Genomic DNA, 26,891 nt, shown 5'->3' on the forward strand with positions numbered 1-26,891 from the left:
AAAATGAACTTAATCCCCATAAAACATTTCCACTGCATTTCAGCCCTGCCACAAAAGGACCAGCTGCCATCATGTCAGTGATTCCCTCGTTAACACAGGTGAGAGTGTTGACGAGGACAAGGCTGGAGATCACTCTGTCATGCTGATTGAGTTAGAATAACAGACCCGGAAGCTTTAAAAGGAGGGTGGTGCTTGAAATCATTGTTCTTCCTCTGTTAACCATGGTTACCTGCAAGGAAACACGTGCCGTCATCATTGCTTTGCACAAAAAGGGCTTCACAGGCAAGGATATTGCTGCTAGTAAGATTGCACCTAAATCAACCATTTATCGGATCATCAAGAACTTCAAGGAGAGAGGTTCAATTGTTGTGAAGAAGGCATCAGGGCACCCAAGAAAGTCCAGCAAGCGCCAGGACCGTCTCCTAAAGTTGATTCAGCTGCGGGATCGGGAATGGCAGCAGGCAGGTGTGAGTGCATCTGCACGCACAGTGAGGCAAAGACCTTTAGAGGATGGCCTGGTGTCAAGAAGGGCAGCAAAGAAGCTACTTCTCTCCAGGGAAAACATCAGGGACAGACTGATATTCTGCAAAAGGTACATGAATTGGACTGCTGAGGACTGGGGTAAAGTCATTTCTCTGATGAATCCCCTTTCCGATTGTTTGGGGCATTCAGAAAACACCTTGTCCGTAGAAGACAAGGTGAGCGCTACCATCAGTCCTGTGTCATGCCAACAGTAAAGCATCCTGAGACCATTCATGTGTGGGGTTGCTTCTCAGCCAAGGGAGTGGGCTCACTCACAATTTTGCCTAAGAACACAGCCATGAATAAAGAATGGTACCAACATATCCTCCGAGAGCAACTTCTCCCAACCATCCAAGAACAGTTTGGTGACGACCAATGCCTTTTCCAGCATGATGGAGCACCTTGCCATAAGGCAAAAGTGATAATTAAGTGGCTCGGGGAACAAAACATCGACATTTTGGGTCCATGGCCAGGAAACTCCCCAGACCTTAATCCCATTGAGAACTTGTGGTCGATCCTCAAGAGGCGGGTGGACAAACAAAAACCCACACATTCTGACAAACTCCAAGCATTGATTAGGCAAGAATGGGCTGCCATCAGTCAGGATGTGGCCCAGAAGTTAATTGACAGCATGCCAGGGCGGATTGCAGAGGTCTTGAATAAGAAGGGTCAACACTGCAAATATTGACTCTTTGCATAAACCTAATGTAATTGTCAATAAAAGCCTTTGACACTTATGGAATGCTTGTAATTATACTTCAGTATACCATAGTAACATCTGACAAAAATATCTCATAACACTGAAGCAGCGAACTTTGTGAAGACCAATACTTGTGTCATTCAAAAAACCTTTGACCACGACTGTACACCTACCACACATACTACACCTACCACACATACTACACCTACCACACATACTACACCTACCACACATACAGAGGGGGAAAAAAGTATTTAGTCAGCCACCAATTGTGCAAGTTCTCCCACTTAAAAAGATGAGAGAGGCCTGTAATTTTCATCATAGGTACACATCAACTATGACAAAAAAATCCAGAAAATCACATTGTAGGATTTTTAATGAATTTATTTGCAAATGATGGTGGAAAATAAGTATTTGGTCACCTACAAACAAGCAATATTTCTGGCTCTCACAGACCTGTAACTTCTTCTTTAAGAGGCTCCTCTGTCCTCCACTCGTTACCTGTATTAATGGCACCTGTTTGAACTTGTTATCAGTATAAAAGACACCTGTCCACAACCTCAAACAGTCACACTCCAAACTCCACTATGGCCAAGACCAAAGAGCTGTCAAAGGACACCAGAAACAAAATTGTAGACCTGCACCAGGCTGGGAAGACTGAATCTGCAATAGGTAAGCAGCTTGGTTTGAAGAAATCAACTGTGGGAGCAATTATTAGGAAATGGAAGACATACAAGACCACTGATAATCTCCCTCGATCTGGGGCTCCACGCAAGATCTCACCCCGTGGGGTCAAAATGATCACAAGAACGGTGAGCAAAAATCCCAGAACCACACGGGTTGGACCTAGTGAATGACCTGCAGAGAGCTGGGACCAAAGTAACAAAGCCTACCATCAGTAACACACTACGCCGCCAGGGACTCAAATCCTGCAGTGCCAGACGTGTCCCCCTGCTTAAGCCAGTACATGTCCAGGCCCGTCTGAAGTTTGCTAGAGTGCATTTGGATGATCCAGAAGAGGATTGGGAGAATGTCATATGGTCAGATGAAACCAAAATATAACTTTTTGGTAAAAACTCAACTCGTCGTGGTTTGGAGGACAAAGAATGCTGAGTTGCATCCAAAGAACACCATACCTACTGTGAAGCATGGGGTGGAAACATCATGCTTTGGGGCTGTTTTTCTGCAAAGGGACCAGGACGACTGATCCGTGTAAAGGAAAGAATGAATGGGGCCATGTATCGTGAGATTTTGAGTGAAAACCTCCTTCCATCAGCAAGGGCATTGAAGATGAAACGTGGCTGGGTCTTTCAGCATGACAATAATCCCAAACACACCGCCCGGGCAACGAAGGAGTGGCTTCGTAAGAAGCATTTCAAGGTCCTGGAGTGGCCTAGCCAGTCTCCAGATCTCAACCCCATAGAAAATCTTTGGAGGGAGTTGAAAGTCTGTGTTGCCCAGCGACAGCCCCAAAACATCACTGCTCTAGAGGAGATCTGCATGGAGGAATGGGCCAAAATACCAGCAACAGTGTGTGAAAACCTTGTGAAGACTTACAGAAAACGTTTGACCTGTGTCATTGCCAACAAAGGGTATTCAACAAAGTATTGAGAAACTTTTGTTATTGACCAAATACTTATTTTCCACCATAATTTGCAAATAAATTCATTAAAAATCCTACAATGTGATTTTCTGGATTTTTTTTTCTCATTTTGTCTGTCATAGTTGACGTGTACCTATGATGAAAATTACAGGCCTCTCTCATCTTTTTAAGTGGGAGAACTTGCACAATTGGTGGCTGACTAAATACTTTTTCCCCCCACTGTACTACACCTACCACACATAGGCCCAGATTTGCTAAACGTTTGCACCACGTTTGTATTTTCCAGTGTGTTTTAACCTTTACTTTACCCTTTTGATATGTCCCCAATATTGAATTTCCTGTTGTGAAAACAGGTGTAAACACTTAGAAAATCTGGGCCATCGGGTGTTAATCATACTGGAGGATGAGTGTCCAGGTGAGTGTGTGTTGGGGTAAATGTAGAGTGGGATATACACTGAACAAAAATATGATCTCAACATGTAAAGTGTTGGTCCCTTGTTTCATGAGCTGAAATAAAAGATTCCAGAAATGTTCCATACACACAAAAAGCTTCTTTCTCCAAATGTTGTGCACAAATTGGTTTACATCCTTGTTAGTGAGCATTTCTCCTTTGCCAAGATAATCCATTCACCTGACAGGTGTGGCATATCAAGAAGCTGATTAAACAGCATGATCATTACACAGGTGCACCTTGTGCTGGGGACAATAAAAGGCCACTCTGAAATGTGTAGTTTTGTCACACAACACAATGCCACAGCAATTGGCATGCTGACTGCAGGAATGTCCACCAGAGCTGTTGTCGCCATCATAGTTTTCTTTTGCAGACTGTCCAACCCGGCCTCACAACCGCAGACCACGTGTATGGTGTCATGTGGGAGAGCGGTTTGCTGATGTCAACGTTGTGAACAGAGTGCCCCATGGTGGCGGTGGGGTTATGGTATTGGCAGGCATATGCTGCAAACACAATTGCATTTTATCGATGGCAATTTGAATGCACAGAGATACCGTGATGAGATCCTGAGGCCCATTGTCGTGTCATTCATCCGCTGCCATCACCTCATGTTTCATCATGATAATGCACGGCCCCATGTTGCAAGGACCTGTACACAATTCCTGGAAGCTGAAAATGTCCCAGTTCTTCCATGGCCTGCATACTCACCAGACATGTCACCCAACGAGCAGGTTTGGGATGCTCTGGATCGATGTGTACGACAGCATGTTCCAGTTCCCGCCAATATCCAGCAACTTCGCACAGCCATTGAAGAAGAGTGGGACAACATTCTACAGGCCACAATCAACAGCCTGATCAACTCTATGTGAAGGAGATGTGTCGCGCTGCATGAGGCAAATTGTGATTTTCTGATCCACGCCCCTACCTTTAAAAAAAAAGTATTTGTGACCAACAGATGCATATCTGTATTCCCATTCATGTGAAATCCATAGATTAGAGCCTAATTAATTTATTTCAATTGACTGATTTCCTTATATGAACTGTGACTCAGTAAAATTGTTGCATGTTGCATTTATATTTTTGTTCAGTATAGATGTTTGGGGAGTATGAAGGGGTGTGTGTGTGTGTGTGTGTGTGTGCTTGTGTGTGTGTGTGTGTGCGCGTGCTTGCGCGTGGTGCTCACGTCATTCTCGGAGGTGCCACACAAGCTGCAGGACTTGCACTCGATGCACTGCCAGCGGTAGGTTCGCACTGCTGCCGTCATGTTGACTGTGAACTGCAGGCAGGACGGGTGACCTGGGTACACAGAGAACGACACACACTCTTTTCATGTTACTCCCTATCATCACCATCATCATCATCACCATCATCATCATCATCACCACCGTCATCATCATCACCATCATTTTGGAGGGAGTTGAAAGTCCTCCATGTTGGGCTTGTTTCTATTACTCTAAAACATAATAACATCTGTGTAATAATTACACATTTAAAACCAACTAAAACTGATGTCCATCGGAGTGTCTGTCTGTCCGTACCTGAGCGTCCACAGTCGGCACAGGAGATGAGGTCCTCGGGACAGCCGGTCTTCTTTGAGCCGCCCAGGCAGAAGTCACAGTAGCCGTTAGGGATGACCGACCCGTCTGCAGCTTTCTTAGCTGAAATCACACAGGTGGAAAGGTTCCATACAATAGAGCTACTTCCTTAACAAACACTCTCTTACAGAAAAGCAGCATATTATATATTACTTATATTCTATGCACTATTTTTTGATCCAGCATTTGTATGAAGCTCCATTGAGCACAGAGAGAGAGAGAGAGAGAGAGAGAGAGAGAGAGAGAGAGAGAGAGAGAGAGAGAGAGAGAGAGAGAGAGAGAGAGAGAGAGAGAGAGAGAGAGAGAGAGAGCAAGAGAGCAAGAGAGCAAGAGAGCAAGAGAGCAAGAGAGCAAGAGAGAGATATGGAGTGAGAGAGAGAGACGAGGTGGAGACAGGAAACATCGAGTGAGACTGAGAATATGAGACTTCCAGCCAGCCAGACTGCAGAGCATCCCAGCTGGATAAGACTCTCCCTCCTCCATATGTTGGTTTTGGTAACGCAAGCAGCAGGCCCGCTGAAGCTTGGGACTCGCCAGCTCGTGCTCAGCCAGGGAAGGGAGGAGGAAGACGGGGAGGGAAATCCACTGGGAGGCCCAGGGGTCTGTTTAATATTGTCAAAGGAGTGGTGGGGGGGCTGTTACAGACCTGCTGTGCGTCAAGTGGCAGGTGCGCAGTGGGAAGCCATTTTAGAATAACCATTAACGGAGAAGAACGTCTCTCTGCATGCATCCTCTCCGTCTCACTGACTGCAGTCGATTGCATAATACCTTTAATAGCTCTGATCACGTAACCAGGACAGTCTATTTGTATATGTCCATTGTTCCTGTATTAAGATGTAATGCAATGGACAGGAACATCACAGTGACTCACCAGCGGCGCACGTAAGACAGATGAAGACAAACCGACATACAGTAGACTAGACAAGCACACACAGGAATTCATCTCGAATACATAAACACACACACACACACACACACACACAGAGAATACAGCAGCAGTGTGCATGGTGGAGTAGTCAGTGGCTGTCTGGTGTGTGATTTGGAGAGCCAGGGCCCTCTCCAGCGAGGTCATTAATCCAGCCCAGGGTGGATTGTGGCAGGGGGCTGGGGGAGGGGTGGAGGGGAGGTGGAGGGGGTGGAGCGGAGGGTGTGGAGGGGGAGATTGGGTTTTCTACTCCACAGGGTTGGTTTATAATCTCTAGAGAGACAAAAAAAACTCTGATCAGGATGAGGGGGGAGAGCTGTCCATGGTACCAGCACGCTGCCAGCCAGGCAGCTCTGTACTGTATTGTATAATGAGGAGCAGTAATGTACAGTGGAGTGGTACATTACCTACAGTCAGGGGGCTGTGGCAAACATACCACTATCCTCACCTTCGTCTACAACACTTGCCACTTGGGCACTGAGGTATGTATGGACTATATACAATATGAACATATTTTATGCATATACAGTACAAGCATTAAAAGCAAGGCAAACTAGGTTTATTAATTAAATACGTCACTGAGTTTAAGAATTAAAAAAAGCCTTGTGAAAAAACCACACACCGCTTCTTTTTATGTATTTTATTTCAACAGACTACTGCTGACTGTGCTTCACCACAGTCCCTGGTGGGCAAAACTGTATATGCACACACAATTACATAAAAATATATGCCAAATGGCACATACTATAAACAGTGTTGCTCTGAGGCTCTGCAGACCGTGAGGCTGTGAGGACCCCTGAGAGTGAATCAGCAAGCCCTGACACATCTGTGCGTGAGAGGGCTGCCCACTGGCCTGCCTGCTCAGAAAGGAAAGCCCATCAATGATTAAATGCCTGTGGCCATGTTTAAAGTCTGAGACGCTAACCTGAGGTAGTATATCTTTGACACGGACAGAGAGAAAGAGGGATTGAAAAAGAGAGAGGGGGGGAGGAGAAAGTGAGGGTGGGAGGGAGAGGCGAGACAGCGAAGCAAGAGGAAGAGAGAGACAGAGACATACAGACCAAACCAGACAGAGACACAGAAAATTGGCAGACAGACAGGCAGACAGACAGACAGAGACAAAGAATGCGCGAGAGCGGTTGCACGTTCCTGAGGTTGTCAAGGGTGATACACACCTCCCTCCCTCCCTCCATCTCAACTCCAGCACCACCTTTCCTGTAACACCCCTCCAATTACTGGGAGAATACAGGCAGAACAGCACACTTCACAGCTTTTAAGTGTGTCTCGGAACCCACTGGGAATTAGGGGAGAGAGATGAATCCTGAAATACCCCCCTCATATCTCCCCCCTCCCTTTCATTGCCTTCTCTCGCTTTCTCTCCCCCTATCTCTCTCCCCTCTCTTCGCCTACCTATCTCACTCTCTCTAAGTCTAAGCCTCTCTACCTCTCCCCTCTCCCTCTCTCCCTCTCTCTATCCCCCTCTCTCTTCATCTCTCTCACTCTCCCGATCTCTCTCCAACCCTCTCTATCACACCGCGCTCTCATTTTTCTCTCCAACTCGCTCTCCCTTTCTCACTCCTTCATTGTCAATACAACCTGCTCCTGGAGTTTTCACAATCTCATTCTAGCACAATCCCTAGCCTAAGATCCATACCGCACCGGCTGGTCGATAAAGTGGCCACAGCCTTATCGAATTAGCACTTCCGCAGGAATACCCACAAGCACCTGTTGCCTGGTCTCACTTTCTCTATGCTTCTCACTCTCCTCCACACTTTCATTCCTTCTTTTGCTCTCTCACCCATGTCTCTTCACTCTGTTTTCTGAGCATAAAATAAACCTATTCACACTGGTCCAATCATTCAGTACAATGAATATAAACCTATTCACACTGGTCCAATCACACAGCACAATGAATATAAACCTATTCACACTGGTCCAATCACACAGCACAATGAACATAAACCTATTCACACAGGTCCAATCATACAGCACAATGAACATAAACCTGTTCACACTGGTCCAATCATACAGCACAATGAACATAAACCTATTCACACAGGTCCAATCATACAGCACAATGAACGTAAACCTATTCACACTGGTCCAATCATACGGCACAATGAACATAAACCTATTCACACAGGTCCAATCATACAGCACAACGAACATAAACCTATTTACACTGGTCCAATCATACAGCACAATGAGCTTAAAATCATACACAGAGCCAACTATTAGATAGCTTAGCTTAGTTAGTATGGTTTTGCACCTGACAATAAAACAGGGTTTTACTAAAGCAATCCTACTAGTCTAGGGTGAACCAGTGATGATGCTGTCTATGATGTCACTGTGAACAGACCATACAAACAGAGACACAGATCAGCTCCTAGTCTCACCTACACACTGCCTTCCCCATAACACCTGTATGCAGGTGAGCAAATAGAACAGAAGAGGAGAGAGGAGAGAGGAAGAGGAAGAGGAAGAGGAGAAAGAGGAGGAGGAAGAGGAAGAGGAGGAGGGGAGAGGAAGAGGAAGGGGGGGGAAGAGGAGAAAGGAAGATGAGGAGGAAGAGGAAGATGAGGTAGAGGAGGAGGGGAGAGGAAGGAGGAGGAAGAGGAAGAGGAGGATGAGGAAGAGGAAGAGGAGGGGGGGAAGAGGAAGAGGAGAAGGAAGAGGAAGAGGAGGACGAGGAGAGAGGAAGGGCAGAACACAAAGAGGAGAGGGAAGTGAAGAAGTGGCTGCTGCTGTGTCAGAGCATCAGGGTGAAAACACACACTCTGCACTCCTGTCACCAGGCTGCTTAATGAGGGAAGTACCACACCGGGACACACACATACAGATACACACTAATATAATGTATACATACACTCACATTCACAGGCACACGCACACGCACGCAAGCATACACCGAGACAAACGCAAGCATACACACACAAAGATTCATAGCCAGCACATCTTTGCATAATAACTTTTAAAGGCTTGTTCCACTCCCAACCCCCACCCTCTATCTTTAACGTGACGAATGAGAGTCCCTCTGCCCCCAATCCAGCCTTTAGTATCAGCTTTCATCCAATGCATACACACACTAGGGCTGTGACGGTCAGGCAATTTTGGATGACGGTTATTGTTTTTTAGTTTTTCACACATTTTCTCCTCTCCTCTGCTATACCTTATGAAAGTCCTGCATACTTCCTGGTGCAAGTCCCGTACTGTTTTTGAATGGGCGTCAAGCTTATATCATCAAATACATGAAAATGGGGTCATTTAAGATATATGTAACATAATATTTGTATTCATCGATTAAGGTTTTCGATTATGAAAAAAACCTGCATTCAAAAACCTTCATGATAGGCATCAGGTAGAAGTAAATGAATCCACGAATACGAATATATTTTAACATATAACTTAAATGACTACGTTTTCATGAATTTGAGGATATAAGCTTGAGTGGGGAAAGGGGGTGTTGCCTAGGCAACTGAAGACTTGTTTGATACAACACCTTGCTTATTTCACAGACTGAACCGCAAGAATGCCTGGCCGTCCAATCTTCAGTCAGCTGTTATTTCCACACACAAAAAAAAGGTTATTTTATTTTCATGACGATCTTCATCCATAACTGTGGCGCTAACACACACACACACACACACACACAAACACACAGTACACTCACGTACAGGAAAGGACAAACAACACAGAGAGGCAGCACAGAGAAACCACACACACACAGCACGAATGCACAGAGAGACAATGGTTCCAGTATTATGCAGGGAGAGAGACTGAGTCAGTCAGACGAAAAGTGTCAGTCACAGATGAGATATCTCATGAGGAACGTTTCCTCTCTCTCATCCTGTCTGTGCTTCTCTCTTTCACAGAGGAAATTAGATTTTTTTTTCTGCAATCCGTCTATTGTCACACAAATACCTACACCATCTGTCTCCACCTTCTTCAATTCTCTATATCTCCCTCTTTCTCCTTCTCTATAGACACACATGCACACACACAAACACACACCAGCAAGACGCAATGCAATAACATGCTCATTTCTCTCCCCTGTCCAGTCAGCAGGTTGCGTAAGTCCCAGTGCATTGTGGGTCTGAAACAGAATGACATTGCAAAGCGAGAGGACGGTGGAGATTTTGGTGCATAACAAAACTTGATCTATGGCTGCAGTCTAAACACACTGACCTGCACACGCTATGTCAGCCTCTGTGGCAGCATAAATATGTACAGACAGAGGCAGCCTCTTACACTTATTTGTATATATATATATATATACACACATACACACACATGCATATACACACACAAACACAAATCATACACACACACTTCACATACACCCCTGTGCCAACTGGAATGTCTGTTTGATGCTCAGAAAAATGCAAATATGAATCCTTTTTGGTGGAGGGAGAAGAGATTACTGTTCTATACTTTCCCCCATGTGACTCTGTAATCCTGTTTAAAAAGCCCTAAACTCAGACTCTTAGCCGCAGTTAGGTTTCATTGTCTGACCCACCAAATCAATACTGAGGAAACGCTGGAAGTTAGACAGCAACACAGGTACAGTACAGTACATATAAGACATCCTAGTAAGATATAGGGTGTGTGTGTGTGTATCTAGGCTCCGACAGACAGACAGACAGACAGATATGTTTTCATGAGCAGGATGGGAAGGGGGGAGTGGTTATATTAAAATGGCCAAATGACTGAGGATCCAATCCTAACCCAGCAAGCCTTTCCTCTGTTAATTGTCACGACTTCCGCCGAGGCTGCCTCCCGTCCTTGTTCGGGCAGGTTTCGGTGTTCGTCGTCACCGGCTTACTAGCTACTGCCAATCCCATTCTCATCACTCCACTTGTCATGTCTTGTCTTGTCAATCACACACACCTGGTGCTCATCCCCTAATTAGTCTGTGTATAAGTGTTCCCTCTGCCCCCTTGTCTTTGTGAGTGATTGTGGGAGGAGAGTAGCTTGGTTGAGATACTCTCTCATTTATTTTGCCAGGGTTGATTTTCCCCTGTTTCATTACATTTATTGTATTTTCTGAGACTGTGTTTGGTCAGGGAGGATTGTTTCCCCTGTACCTGTTTCGATTGCCGTTGTAGGCGCATTGTATGTCTGGAAGGAATAAATCTGCATCCGGTTATTTTACTCCTGCGCCTGACTCCGTCCATCATTCACCACAGTTAATACGGAATATCAAATTAAGCAGTGCAATATCAGCCTGCCTTCTCCCTGTTTGGGGTAATATATATGATCAATCATAAAGAGAATTCTTTACTCTCACTCTCCTTCTTTCACTCTCTTTCTTCTTTCTGTTGCCTTTAATGAACTCCTCTGCCCCCTCCGTTTCAACCCCTCCAATGCCAAACTTCACTCCCCCCTCCCTCCCCTCTTCCCCTCCCTCCTCAATGTACATAATAACATACTCTTTAGGAGGGAGCCCAGCCTGTCACTATAGCAACCAGATTGCTAGGCAACAGCCGTTTCTCTTCCTGCTTTGTTGCGGTAGAGGAGGCAGTGCAATGGCGGGTCGGCAGGCAGCGTGAGCTGGTCAGGCTATGTAGGAAGATACTGTACCGGCACTGGCACCAGCAGCACAGGCATGTGGAAAGTTCAGGAAGAAACCAGACCAGTATAACAGCTAAAGGTGATGGTTGAGGTTGAAGAATTAACTAGGTAAAACCCAGAATGGTCTTCACTCTAATAAGAGACATCATTCATTACCATGGTGGGGCAATCTGGTAGACAAAGTCCCAGCCCTGGTTACAGCAAGCAAAGGACTGAGCAACTGGGACTGACTACACCTAAACAAATCGCCATTTGAGCTAGACTATAGAATCTAAAGTCAGGTAAACTCATAGGGGCATTTTCACGGACACAGATTAAGCCTAGTCCTGGACTAAAAAACACTAAATGGTGAAGCTCCATTGAAAATGCTTTTTTAGGCTTCATCTTTGTGCGGGAAACCACCACAAAAACTGGTTGTCACTTGGACCGTGTTTACATTTATTTTATATGGTTAGGTACAGTATACATTTTCTGTATTTGTAGTGGTGTAGTGTGCTGATCATGTTGTGTGTTCAGGTGGTGTGTGTTGTATGTTCAGGGTCCGTGGGTTGTGACTGTACTGCCCCGCCCCCACCACCCCTGTCCTCTCTCTCTCTGAACCCAGCCTGTATCTCTACTCAGTGACTGTACTGCCCCGCCCCCACCACCCCTGTCCTCTCTCTCTCTGAACCCAGCCTGTATCTCTACTCAGTGACTGTACTGCCCCGCCCCCCACCACCCCTGTCCTCTCTCTCTCTGAACCCAGCCTGTATCTCTACTCAGTGACTGTACTGCCCCGCCCCCACCACCCCTGTCCTCTCTCTCTCTGAACCCAGCCTGTATCTCTACTCAGTGACTGTACTGCCCCGCCCCCACCACCCCTGTCCTCTCTCTCTCTGAACCCAGCCTGTATCTCTACTCAGTGACTGTACTGCCCCGCCCCCACCACCCCCTGTCCTCTCTCTCTCTGAACCCAGCCTGTATCTCTACTCAGTGACTGTACTGCCCCGCCCCCACCACCCCTGTCCTCTCTCTCTCTGAACCCAGCCTGTATCTCTACTCAGTGACTGTACTGCCCCGCCCCCACCACCCCTGTCCTCTCTCTCTGAAACCAGCCTGTATCTCTACTCAGTGACTGTACTGCCCCGCCCCCCCCACCACCCCTGTCCTCTCTCTCTGAACCCAGCCTGTATCTCTACCCAGTGACTGTACTGCCCCGCCCCCACCACCCCTGTCCTCTCTCTCTGAACCCAGCCTGTATCTCTACTCAGTCACCTCTATAGGCTACTCTGTTCTGTACCTTTCTGCTACAGTACAGACACAATAACTAGCCAGGACAAACTCATTTTCACGATTTCACTAATCCCATCAAAATCAATAAATCATAGCACATTTTTGGGTTCATTCAGTAGTTTTTACCCGATTAAGGTGATTCATGTCGAAAAATAATGTTCAAAGTACAATTTAGATTCCTAAAACATAAGTTGAAAATTATACTGTTGCTGCTTCCTGTTTTTCATATATAGCCGAGTGTCAAAACACCAGTTTTAAATGTCCAAATAAATTCATAATCAATATTCTGAAATAAGTTGTGATATGTTGAAGACTAATACATACAATTACTCTCTATACACACACGTCACACTTGTGTTCAGATGACTTGTATATTGCTAAATTAGTACCTTAAAAACGGCTCACGCATCAAATTTACCAAGCGGTCATTCCAGAAATTGATTAGCTTGTTCTACTGTAATCAATAGCTTGCGCAGATGAATCACTCACGTCAATCTTGTATGGAAATCAATGGTACTGGGACAATTCGCTGCCGCTACATGTGCCATTTGCGCTCTGGGTATACTAGATATACCTGTCGATAGATGAGAACCTGTATTTATCAACTCATCTCATTGTGGGACAATGTTTACCGTAGCTGGCCAATACCCAGAAGGAAACAACACTTTTTTGACTGGATAATTTCACTGAATCATCTCTCCACATGTAGGTCTAAATAGTGACAGGGGTTGGCTCTTTGAGTGATAGCTTGAATGTCAAATCCGTGTATTTGTTTGTGGCCAGCGGCTTTTATAAAGAAAGTGCCCCAATTTTCCCTTGCCATTTGAGTTTGAATTTCACAACTGCGTTTTAAGTCCTGCGACAGACAGGCGCGTATGATCAAATCAACGGTATCAAACCAAATATATACTGAACAAAAATATAAACGCAACATGCAACAATTTCAACGATTTTACTGAGTTAGAGTTCATATAAGGAAATCAGTCAATTGGAATAAATTCATTAGGCCCTAATCTATGGATTTCACATGACTGGGCAGGACTGCAGCCATGGGTGGCCTGGGAGGGCATAGGCCCACCCACTGGGGAGCCAGGCCCAGCCAATCAGAATGAGTTTTTCCCCACAAAAGGGCTTTATTACAGACAGAATAATATAATAATAATATGCCATTTAGCAGACGCTTTTATCCAAAGCGACTTACAGTCATGCGTGCATACATTTTTTGTGTATGGGTGGTCCCGGGGATCGAACCCACTACCTTGGCGTTACAAGCGCCGTGCTCTACCAGCTGAGCTACAGAGGACCACAGATACTCCTCAGTTTCATCAGCTGTCCGGGTGGCTGGTCTCAGACCATACCGCAGGTGAAGAAGCCAGATGTGGAGGTCCTGGGCTGGCGTGGTTACACGTGGTCTGCAGTTGTCAGGCCGGTTAGACGTACTGCCAAATTCTCTAAAACAACGTTAAAACTTGAGACATCTGTGGCATTGTGTTGTGTGACAAAATTGCACATTTTAGAGTGGCCTTTTATTGTCCCCAGCACAAGGTGCACCTGTGTAATGATCATGCTGTTTATTCAGCTTCTTGATGTGCCACACCTGTCAGGTGGATGGATTATCTTGGCAAAGGAGAAATGTTCACTAACAGGGATGTTACATTTGTGCACAACATTTGAAAGAAATAAGCTTTTTGTGCGTATGGAAAAATTCTGGGATCTTATTATTTCAGCTCATGAAACATGGGACCAACACTTTAAATGTTGCGTTTATATTTTTGTTCAGTATATTATCTGTTTAAAGCAATCGATTTAGTGTCATCTTGATGACTATAAACTTATATATTAACATCAACAATCTGAGGTAAAAAAAAAGAAATTGTATGAGGTGAAAATGTGTGTTTGTGTAAGGTAGTGACACAAACTGTTCACATTAGCGCATTATAAAATAATTTAATATGGCTAAATAATTCAACATGTCCATTTTGGATGATAGTATAGGTTGCCCACTCGCAAAATATTGCAGCAATTACATACAATTTAACTGGGCGCTCTAGACTAGAGCTTAGTGTCTGTGCAACTGCCTGAACGTTCGCCGTCCCTACAGTGACACAGGCCCTCCACTGTCACTGTCACCAGACCCTCATTAAAACTCGCTCTCTCTCTCTTACTGCAGGACTTTCATCACATGTGAATCTGCTGGAACAGAACCAACCACCAGACTCCATAGATCTCATTCCACATCTAGTATCCTACCCCACTGACAGACAGTGAGAGAGAGAGAGAGAGCGAGAGAGTGAGAGAGAGAGAGAGAAAGAGAAAGAGAGAGAAAGAGAAAGAGAAAGAGGGAACAGAGACAGCCAGGACGCCATTTTAGGTTTTATACATAATTAATTTTGTCCTTATAGCTGATCACAAGGATTCCTTCTCACACTGGTGGAGCAAGGCGAGTGAAGCCATTTTGTGAGCGAGGTGAAACTGGGCAAGAATTGAAAATAAATAAATAAATAAATATATAAAAAGAACAACAGGAACAAAAGGACGCTGACCTTCAAAGGGCTCAATTACATGTTACACCCCTTATCCCTCCATCCCCCCTCCTGCTCTCACTCCTCCGACCGTCTGTCCGTCCAGATAAACCAGACTCGGAATCTCAATTCTGATTTGGGGAGAGGACTTAACGAGAACTGGCTTGACTCTTTCTGCTCACAAAACCAATTTTCAGGTGCACACCAGAGGGCCGACCTCTAAAGTAAACACCCCTCCCTCCAACCCCTCCTCAATCCCCCGTCACATCAATGCCCAAAACCAGCCCCTACCCCCCAACACCCCTGCCTCTGTCACTTTATGAAGAAAATAAATTGCGAGGCAGCCTTGAATTTTAATGCTGCAGTTCATTTTAACAATCGGCTTCCACTCCTGCAATGGAAATAAATACAGAAAGAATTAAGGGAAAAAACGAGCAATGGATAAATCATAAGACAAAAACAGAGAGAGAGAGATAAGGAGAGATATAAATGGAGAGAGAGATTCAGAGAGAATGGAAAGGAAAGAACGAAAGCATGGTAAACTGGCGATGAAGAGTGAGGGAGCGAATAGGTAGAGAATGAGAGAGGGAATGAGAGAGCGAGGAGAGAGAGAGAGAGAGAGAGAGAGAGAGAGAGAGAGAGAGAGAGAGAGAGAGAGAGAGAGAGAGAGAGAGAGAGAGAAGGAGAGAGAGAGAGAGAGAGAGAGAGAGAGAGAGAGAGAGAGAGAGAGAGAGAGAGAGAGAGAGAGAGAGAGAGAGAGAGAGAAAGAGAGAGAGAGAGAGAGAGAATCTCATCTCCTAGTGGAATAATCTGTAATTTATCAAACTGATGGAAAAAGGAGAGAGAGAGAGAGAGAGAGAGAGAGAGAAGGATAGAGAGAGAGAGAGAGACAGAGAGAGAGAGAGAGAGAGAGAGAGAGATAGAGATAAGGAGAGAGAGAGAGAGAGAGAGAGAGAGAGAGAGAGAGAGAGAGAGAGAGAGAGAGAGGAGAGAGACAGAGAGAGAGAGAGAGATAGAGAGATGCGTCAACAGCAACCTTGGGAAAATCCTCTGCATTATCATTAACAGCAGACTAGTTAATTTCCTCAGTGAAAACAATGTACTGAGCAAATGTCAAATTGGCTTTTTACCAAATTACCGTACGACAGACCATGTATTCACCCTGCACACCCTCATTGACAAACAAACAAACCAAAACAAAGGCAAAGTCTTCTCATGCGTTGTTGATTTCAAAAAAGCTTTTGACTCAATTTGGAATGAGGGTCTGCTATACAAATTGATGGAAAGTGGGGTTGGGGGAAAAACATACGACATTATAAAATCCATGTACACAAACAACAAGTGTGCGGTTAAAATTGGCAAAAAACACACACATTTCTTTCCACAGGGCCGTGGGGTGAGACAGGGATGCAGTTTAAGCCCCACCCTCTTCAACATATATATCAACGAATTGGTGAGGGCACTAGAACAGTCTGCAGCACCCGGCCTCACCCTACTAGAATCTGAAGTCAAATGTCTTCTGTTTGCTGATGATCTGGTGCTTCTGTCACCAACCAAGGAGGGCCTACAGCAGCACCTAGATCTTCTGCACAGATTCTGTCAGACCTGGGCCCTGACATTAAATATCAGTAAGACAAAAATAATGGTGTTCCAAAAAAGGTCCAGTTGCCAGGACCACAAATACAAATTCCATCTAGACACCGTTGCCCTAGAGCACACAAAAAACGATACATACCTCGGCCTAAACATCAGCGCCACAGGTAACTTCCACAAAGCTGTGAACGATCTGAGAGACAAGGCAAGAAGGGCCTTCTATGCCATCAAAAGGAACATAAAATTTGACATACCAATTAGGATCTGGCTAAAAATACTTGAATCAGTTATAGAACCCATTGCCCTTTATGGTTCTGAGGTCTGGGGTCCACTCACCAACCAAGAATTCACAAAATGGGACAAACACCAAATTGAGACTCTGCATGCAGAATTCTGCAAAAACATCCTCTGTGTACAACGTAAAACACCAAATAATGCATGCAGAGCAGAATTAGGCCAATACCCGCTAATGATCAAAATCCAGAAAAGAGCCGTTAAATTCTATAACCAATTACGGCTAGCACCCCCATTAGCACCCCCAATAAAGAATGCTCAGCTACCCCAGTAAATTCCTGGTGCTGCAACTGGATAACAGTACAATAAAACAGGAACCAGGTCATACATGGGATTCAAACAAATAGAGAGATACAGACAGAGAGAGAGAGAGAGACATTAACGAACTCCAGAAAAGAGCCGTTAAATTCTACAAACGACCTAAAAGCAAGAGATTCCCAAACCTTCCATAACAAAGCCATCACCTACAGAGAGATGAACTTGGAGAAGAGTCCCCTAAGTAAGCTTGTCCTGGGGCTCTGTTCACAAACACAAACAGACCCCACACAGCCCCAGGACAACAACAACAACAACAACAACAACAACAACACAATTAAACCCAACCAAATCATGAGAAAACAAAAAGAGAATTACTTGACACATTGGAAAGAACAAACAAAAAAACTGAGCAAACTAGAATGCTATTTGGCTCTAAACAGAGAGTACACAGTGGCAGAATACCTGACCACTGTGACTGACCCAAACTTAAGGAAAGCTTTGACTATGTACAGACTCAGTGAGCATAGCCTTGCTATTGAGAAAGGCCGCCGTAGGCAGACCTGGCTCTCAAGAGAAGACAGGCTATGTGCACACTGCCCACAAAATGAGGTGGAAACTGAGCTGCACTTCCTAACCTCCTGCCAAATGTATGACCATATTAGAGAAACATATTTCCCTCAGATTACAGCGATCCACAAAGAATTCGAAAACAAACCCAATTTTGATAAACTCCCTTATCTACTGGGTGAAATACCACAGTGTGCCTATTTGCACATTGTTACAACACTGTATATATACATAATATGACATTTGAAATGGCTTTATTCTTTTGAAACTTCTGAGTGTAATGTTTACTGTTAATATTTATTGTTTATTTCACTTTTGTTTACTATCTACATCACTTGCTTTGGCAATGTTAACACACGTTTCCCATGCCAATAAAGCCCTTAAATTGAAATTGAAATTGAATTGAAATTGAAATTGAAATTGAAATTGAATTGAATTGAATTGAGAGAGAGAGAGAGAGAGAGAGAGAGAGAGAGAGAGAGAGAGAGAGAGAGAGAGAGAGAGAGAGAGAGAGAATGATGGGAGGTAAAATAACAAAATAAAAGAGAAGAAAAGACTTTGGATTTCAGCGATCTTCCACACTCCATTCAGTTTCTGCATTTTGAAAGTTCCTCATTTTCAAAATATGTCTTGAAAACTTGATTGCTGACCTGCAAAACATTTTGGGACTATACCAACAATGGACTAATGAAACAAATAACAAAATATAGTTTTGGGGTGGAATTTTCCTTTAACTTTGCCTTGTGGAGTGGACCAGGCTTACAGACTCTAGTCTAGACATCTTTTAGGAAGAATATTACATGAATAATGTATGGGCCAGTTTCATTATAACCATTCATATTAATATGATTATATATGGTGTAATATAAAGGAGGGGGTGCATCTGCAACTTGACACTTAGCATATTGGGAAAACCATAAGATAGAAACACGCACACACAAACGCACATGCAGACACACACACAATAGGCTTCTATTTTCATTTCACAAGAGGAATGAGTTTTGTGCATGTGTGTATTGGTGCGTGTGTGTGTGTGTGTGTATATACGCGCCTGCGCCTGCATGTGTGTAGCAGGAGGAGAAGAGAGGAGGATATTAAACCTCTCTAATGCAGCCATTCTCTTCTCTTTCACCCTGCAGAGTCCTAAAACTGCAGCACACACACACACACACACACACCAGGACCCACTGACGGACAATCCACTAAGAAAGGCCAATTTGAAACAGCGCTCAGCCAATTAACTCTAGTATTTTTCTACAAGGACATTGATGTGGGGACGACTACAGCTGTGTGTCTCTGTTTGCGCCCCAAATGACACCCTATTCCCTACAAAGTGACGTTTGGGATGCAACCTCTCTCAGTGCACTGTAAATTGCCAGCCTGGGACATGGAATGTGCTGGGGGAGAGAGGGGAACAAAACAGATCCCCCTCCTGCTACCCTTCCTCTCAGTGTCCCTGTTCAGCCCATTAACACTGTCCAATTCAGGGCCATGCTAATCAAACAGCATTACAGACAGACAGACAGACAGACAGACAGACAGACAGACAGACAGACAGACAGACAGACAGACAGACAGACAGACAGACAGACAGACAGACAGACAGACAGACAGACAGACAGACAGACAGACAGACAGACAGACAGACAGACAGACAGACAGGCAGGCAGACAGACAGACAGGCAGGCAGACAGGCAGGCAGACAGACATACACAAATGCTACTACATTGTACAACAGTGTGTGCTGCAAATGAAATGTGCAAGTTGCTGTGTAGTAACATTCTGTAGGATACTGCATCTAGCTTAGGTTGCGTTGACATGACACAAGTTCAGAGGGTATATGGCATAGTGCAGCAGCCAGCCTTAGGGTAAAGCATAGAGCACACTGTAGCATAGGGACTCACGCTTGTGGTTGTTCTTGCGCTGGAAGGGCAGGGTGTGACGCTCAGAGTCCTCCTCTCCCTCCTCGTCCGCTAGGTGTGTGTGGGTGTAGTGGTAGCTCAGGCCCGGGCGGTTCTTATAGCGCTTCCCACAGACTGGAACACAACCACACACACATACAAGCAAAATCAAGAGACAGAACTAAATGTAGCCCAATACAAATCATCATAACATATCTATACCATATCTATCAGTAAAATATATGAGTGAATGCAATTGTGCTCCACTGAAAATAGATACACTCATAATTAATGAATGCTGTATCCATCACTAGCCAATGCAATGTCACCGTTTTAGTTTGAATATTGCTCTATTTATTGCTCTATAGTGTTCCGTTAGTGCTTGTTGCTCTAGCAGACTTAACAGCTATCTAATTTCCACTAGAGGAGTTGTCGTCATAACACTGGCAGTGAGAGAATTGCTTGCTTTGTGCAGAGTGGAGACAGCAGCCATATGATTGCCAGCGTAGTTTAGCCTGCAGTAAGAATATTGTCTATGGCTCTTAGACATGGTGCGTATGTGTGTGTGTGCGTGCATGTGTGTGTGATACTCACTGTCACAGACGTACGGCTTGTCCCTGTCTTCAATGGTGCTGGGTTCTTGTCTCTTCCTCATACCCCCTACACCACAGGCCTGCAGCGAGAACACAGACGGGTGAGCGGAGTTCACAGTCTACACACAACCTCCATATACACACACACACACACACATACAGTGGAGAAAAAAAGTATTTAGTCAGCCACCAATTGTGCAAGTTCTCCCACTTAAAAAGATGAGAGAGGCCTGTAATTTTCATCATAGGTACACGTCAACTATGACAGACAAATTGAGAAAAAAAAAATCCCAAAATCACATTGTAGGATTTTTTATGAATTGATTTGCAAATTATGGTGGAAAATAAGTATTTGGTCACCTACAAACAAGCAAGATTTCTGGCTCTCACAGACCTGTAACTTCTTCTTTAAGAGGCTCCTCTGTCCTCCACTCGTTACCTGTATGAATGGCACCTGTTTGAAGTTGATATCAGTATAAAAGACACCTGTCCACAACCTCAAACAGTCACACTCCAAACTCCACTATGGCCAAGACCAAAGAGCTGTCAAAGGACACCAGAAACAAAATTGCAGACCTGCACCAGGCTGGGAAGACTGAATCTGCAATAGGTAAGCAGCTTGGTTTGAAGAAATCAACTGTGGGAGCAATTATTAGGAAATGGAAGACATACAAGACCACTGATAATCTCCCTCGATCTGGGGCTCCACGCAAGATCTCACCCCGTGGGGTCAAAATGATCACAAGAACGGTGAGCAAAAATCCCAGAACCACACGGGGGGACCTAGTGAATGACCTGCAGAGAGCTGGGACCAAAGTAACAAAGCCTACCATCAGTAACACACTACGCCGCCAGGGACTCAAATCCTGCAGTTACAGACGTGTCCCCCTGCTTAAGCCAGTACATGTCCAGGCCCGTCTGAAGTTTGCTAGAGTGCATTTGGATGATCCAGAAGAGGATTGGGAGAATGTCATATGGTCAGATGAAACCAAAATAGAACTTTTTGGTAAAAACTCAACTCGTCGTGTTTGGAGGACAAAGAATGCTGAGTTGCATCCAAAGAACACCATACCTACTGTGAAGCATGGGGGTGGAAACATCATGCTTTGGGGCTGTTTTTCTGCAAAGGGACCAGGACGACTGATCCTTGTAAAGGAAAGAATGAATGGGGCCATGTATCGTGAGATTTTGAGTGAAAACCTCCTTCCATCAGCAAGGGCATTGAAGATGAAACGTGGCTGGGTCTTTCAGCATGACAATGATCCCAAACACACCGCCCGGGCAACGAAGGAGTGGCTTCGTAAGAAGCATTTCAAGGTCCTGGAGTGGCCTAGCCAGTCTCCAGATCTCAACCCCATAGAAAATCTTTGGAGGGAGTTGAAAGTCTGTGTTGCCCAGCGACAGCCCCAAAACATCACTGCTCTAGAGGAGATCTGCATGGAGGAATGGGCCAAAATACCAGCAACAGTGTGTGAAAACCTTGTGAAGACTTACAGAAAACGTTTGACCTGTGTCATTGCCAACAAAGGGTATATAACAAAGTATTGAGAAACTTTTGTTATTGACCAAATACTTATTTTCCACCATAATTTGCAAATAAATTCATAAAAAATCCTACAATGTGATTTTCTGGATTGTTTTTTCTCATTTTGTCTGTCATAGTTGACGTGTACCTATGATGAAAATTACAGGCCTCTCTCATCTTTTTAAGTGGGAGAACTTGCACAATTGGTGGCTGACTAAATACTTTTTTTCCCCACTGTACCATACTCCTACACACCATAATCATCTGCGACTTTAACAGGTGCCTCCCGCTCTCTAATCACCCTTGCCTCAAACAGGCGGGGTTGATGACACCTAACAGGGAACTTCAAGCTCCAATTAACATCATGGCTGTTTGGATTATATATACAGTGTCACCGCCTGCTGCGAGGTTTCACACAAGATGGAGAGAGAGAGAAGTGTTTTTCTCATCTAATAAGAGTTATTTAGAATGCATCCATGTACAAGATCTGATAACTCACTGCATGTTGAAATACTGTGTATACAATGTACTGTATATAATGCCCACATGGCAATTCATACACTACTAATACACTTACAATAATGACTTGTTTCCACCCTCCATCCCAAAATGTATGAACTGAGTATAGTGAACTGAGATATGAATTGGTATCTGTTTTATCTTTAAAACTGAGAGGGAAAAATGATGTCTTCTTAGTGCTCAGTACACGCCTGCTACTGTACCGCTGACTGCCTGAGAGAAGAGGAGCGAGCAGGAGAGAGGAGAGGGGAGCCGGAAGGAGAGGAGAGGAGAGGAGAGGAGAGGAGAGGAGAGGAGAGGAGAGGAGAGGAGAGGAGAGGAGAGGAGAGGAGAGGAGAGGAGAGGAGAGGAGAGGAGAGGAGAGGAGAGGAGAGGAGGCGCTAGAATGGACCAAGGAGCTGCCGATGCTTCCCCTCACCTTCTCAGTACAGCAGGAGAGGAGAGAGAGGGCTTCCATGAGGAATTGATAGCACTACTTGAGAGGCTAGAGTTTTCATAACTTGCAGTGGTTACTATATACAGTGAGGGAAAAAAGTATTTGATCCCCTGCTGATTTTGTACGTTTGCCCACTGACAAAGAAATGATCAGTCTATAATTTTAATAGTAGGTTTATTTGAACAGTGAGAGACAGAATAACAACAACAAAATCCAGAAAAAAGCATGTCAAAAATGTTATAAATTGATTTGCATTTTAATGAGGGAAATAAGTATTTGACCCCCTCTCAATCAGAAAGATTTCTGGCTCCCAGGTGTCTTTTATACAGGTAACGAGCTGAGATTAGGAGCACACTCTTAAAGGGAGTGCTTCTAATCTCAGTTTGTTACCTGTATAAAAGACAACTGTCCACAGAAGCAATCAATCAATCAGATTCCAAACTCTCCACCATGGCCAAGACCAAAGAGCTCTCCAAGGATGTCAGGGACAAGATTGTAGACCTACACAAGGCTGGAATGGGCTACAAGACCATCGCCAAGCAGCTTGGTGAGAAGGTGACAACAGTTGGTGCGATTATTTGCAAATGGTAGAAACACAAAATAACTGTCAATCTCCCTCGGCCAGGGGCTCCATGCAAGATCTCACCTCGTGGAGTTGCAATGATCATGAGAAGGGTGAGGAATCAGCCCAGAACTACACAGGAGGATCTTGTCAATGATCTCAATGCAGCTGGGACCATAGTCACCAAGAAAACAATTGGTAACACACTAAACCGTGAAGGACTGAAATCCTGCAGCGCCCGCAAGGTCCCCATGCTCAAGAAAGCACATATACATGCCCGTCTGAAGTTTGCCAATGAACATCTGAATGATTCAGAGGTGAACTGGGTGAAAGCGTTGTGGTCAGATGAGACCAAAATGGAGCTCTTTGTCATCAACTCAACTCGCCGTGTTCGGAGGAGGGTGAGAACCTCCTTCCCTCAGCCAGGGCATTGAAAATGGGTTGTGGATGGGTATTCCAGTATGACAATGACCCAAAACACTTGGCCAAGGCAACAAAGGAGTGGCTCAAGAAGAAGCACATTAAGGTCCTGGAGTGGCCTAGCCAGTCTCTAGACCTTAATCCCATAGAAAATCTGTGGACGGAGCTGAAGGTTCGAGTTGCCAAACGTCAGCCTCGAAACCTTAATGACTTGGAGAAGATCTGTAAAGAGGAGTGGGACAAAATCCCTCCTGAGATGTGTGCCTGGTTTTGCCACCAAGTACTAAGTCATGTTTTGCAGAGGGGTCAAATACTTATTTCCCTCATTAAAATGCAAATCAATTTAGAACATTTTTGACATGCGTTTTTCTGGATTTTTTTATTGTTATTCTGTCTCTCACTGTTCAAATAAACCTACCATTAAAATTATAGACTGATCATTTCTTTGTCAGTGGGCAAACGTACAAAATCAGCAGGGGATCAAATACTTTTTTCCCTTACTGTACTAGACAAGAGAGTCAGCTAGCTATCTGAAATGTGAAGGGAACTGGATGGAGGGAGGAAGCCTGTGACTGTCTCATTCAGGGAGATGGATAAGTTGACTGGCTGTTTTACCTCCATGAATGGTTTTACTGCTCTTGATAGATAACAAAGTGTTAACAGGAAGTTGAAACAGAAAAGAGAGGATGAGTGAAATTAAAGTAACATTTCAAATAGACAGGATGAATGAAATTATAATATGAGCAAAGTGTGAGAAGGACGTTTAGTTTAACCAGTTTTGGTATACACATGGATACACACTGTACCCGCAATGAAATTGCGAGCTGAAGTATCAGATCTCCCGTTTATTTTAAATGTTACGGTGCATTAACTCATAGCACTTGTGTGCTAAATGACGAAAATGTAAATGTAAAATGTGTGTTTGCGAGAGCAGAATGTTGCCCTATGCAGTGACAACAATACAGGTACAGCAGGTGGCTGTATGGTCCTGTGTGTTTCTCTTGTCTTACCCGTCCTTCGCGGTTCTTGCGGTTCTTGCGTTTGGGGACGTCCTCTTCCATCTCCTCCGCTTCCAGTTCATGGGGGAAATCACCGACCAGCAGCTTCTGAAGCAGCAAACACACCAGAACATCAGAGGAGCAGCTCAGAGGAGATATCAGCAGGGAGGAGCTCCAGGGAGGGGCACCCTCAAGAATACGCCTAGCACCCCCAATAAAGAATGCTCAGCTACCCCAGTAAATTCCTGGTGCTGCAACTGGATAACAGTACAATAAAACAGGAACCAGGTCATACATGGGATTCAAACAAATAGAGAGATACAGACAGAGAGAGAGAGAGAGAGAGAGAGAGAGAGAGAGAGAGAGAGAGAGAGAGAAACAGACAGACAGAGACAGAGAGACATTGCTTTGGCAATGTTAACATACGTTTCCCATGCCAATAAAGCCCTTAAATTGAATTGAATTGAAAAATTGACAGAGAGAGACAGAGAGAATCCATGGTTGTGAGGTCTAGGGTCTGCTCACCACCAACCAAGAATTCACAAAATAGGATAAACACCAAAATGAGACTCTGCATGCAGAATTCTGCAAAAACTTCCTCTATGTACAACGTAAAACACCAAATAATGCATGCAGAGCAGAAATAGGTCGATACCCGCTAATTAACGAACTCCAGAAAAGAGCCGTTAAATTCTACAAACGACCTAAAAGCAAGAGATTCCAAAGCCTTCCATAACAAAGCCATCACCTACAGAGAGATGAACCTAGAGAAGCAAGCTGGTCCTGGGCTCTGTTCACAAACACAAACAGACCCGACAGAGCCCCAGGACAGCAACAGCAACACAATTAGACCAAATCCAAATCAACAAAAAGATAATTACTTGACAAATTGGAAATAATTTACCAAGAAACAGAGCAAACTGGAATGCTATTTGGCTCTAAACAGAGAGTACACAGTGGCAGAATACCTGACCACTGTGACTGACCCAAAATTAAGGAAAGCTTTGACTATGTACAGACTCAGTGAGCATAGCCTTGTTATTGAGAAAGGCCACCGTAGGCAGACCTGGCTCTCAAGAGAAGACAGGCTATGTGCACACTGCCCACAAAATGAGGTGGAAACTGAGCTGCACTTCCTAACCTCCTGCCAAATGTATGACCATATTAGAGACACATATTTCCCTCAGATTACACAGACCCACAAAGAATTCGAAAATAAATCCAATTTGGATAAACTTCCATATCTACTGGGTGAAATACCACAGTGTGCCATCACAGCAGCAAGATTTGTGACCTGTTGCCACAAGAAAAGGGCAACCTGTGAAGAACAAACACCATTGTAAATACAAACCATATTTATGTTTATTTATTTTCCCTTTTGTACTTTAACTATTTGCACATCATTATAATACTCTACATAGCCATAATATAACATTTGAAATGTCTCCATTCCATTTAAACTTTTGTGAGTGTAATGTTCACTGTTCTTTTTTTTATTTCTTTTTTTTTATTATCACTTTTGTTTGTTATCTATTTAACTTGCTTTGGCAATGTAAACATATGTTTCCCAAGCCAATACATTTAATTTAATTGACAGAGACAGAGAGAGACAGAGAGAGACAGAGACATAGAGAAACACCAAGACAGAGACACACAGATACAGAGAGAGACAGAGACAGAGAGAGACACCAAGACAAAGAGACAGAGAGAGACAGAGACAGAGAGAGACACCAAGACACAGAGACACAGAGACAGAGATAGACACCAAGACACAGAGACAGAGAGAGACACAGAGACAGACACCAAGAAAGAGAGATACAGAGACACAGAGACAGAGAGAGACACCTGGACAGAGAGACACAGAGGCAGAGAAAGTAAGCCCACAGGACAATCATTCAATAAGTTAGACCAGTAAGGGTGGCATCCCCTCCTTTTACCACAAACACCCCCATTGTTATAACTGCTAGTGACCAGGAGAACACTATGCTGTTATTCATTCACTCCTAAAATGTAGGAGTGAAAGAAACACTTCATCTCATCTGCAAAACAAGTATCAACATATTC

The 26,891-nt window shown here is 44.3% G+C and overlaps 1 protein-coding gene across 1 annotated transcript in view; it reads right to left on the reverse strand.

The window, feature by feature from the left end:
- LOC121567501 (zinc finger protein neuro-d4-like) overlaps nucleotides 1–26,891 on the reverse strand; it is a 44,707-nt gene that overhangs the window by 4,033 nt on the left and 13,783 nt on the right. The window contains exons 6-10 of the mRNA XM_045220857.1: nucleotides 24,840–24,935; nucleotides 20,369–20,447; nucleotides 19,778–19,909; nucleotides 4,815–4,934; nucleotides 4,460–4,572 (exon numbers count right to left, since the gene is read on the reverse strand). Of these exons, the coding sequence (XP_045076792.1) occupies nucleotides 4,460–4,572; nucleotides 4,815–4,934; nucleotides 19,778–19,909; nucleotides 20,369–20,447; nucleotides 24,840–24,935 (540 nt within the window). The remainder of the gene's footprint in view (nucleotides 1–4,459; nucleotides 4,573–4,814; nucleotides 4,935–19,777; nucleotides 19,910–20,368; nucleotides 20,448–24,839; nucleotides 24,936–26,891) is intronic.

This window comes from Coregonus clupeaformis, chromosome 6 (assembly GCF_020615455.1).
Source record: "Coregonus clupeaformis isolate EN_2021a chromosome 6, ASM2061545v1, whole genome shotgun sequence".
Taxonomy (NCBI): domain Eukaryota; kingdom Metazoa; phylum Chordata; class Actinopteri; order Salmoniformes; family Salmonidae; genus Coregonus; species Coregonus clupeaformis.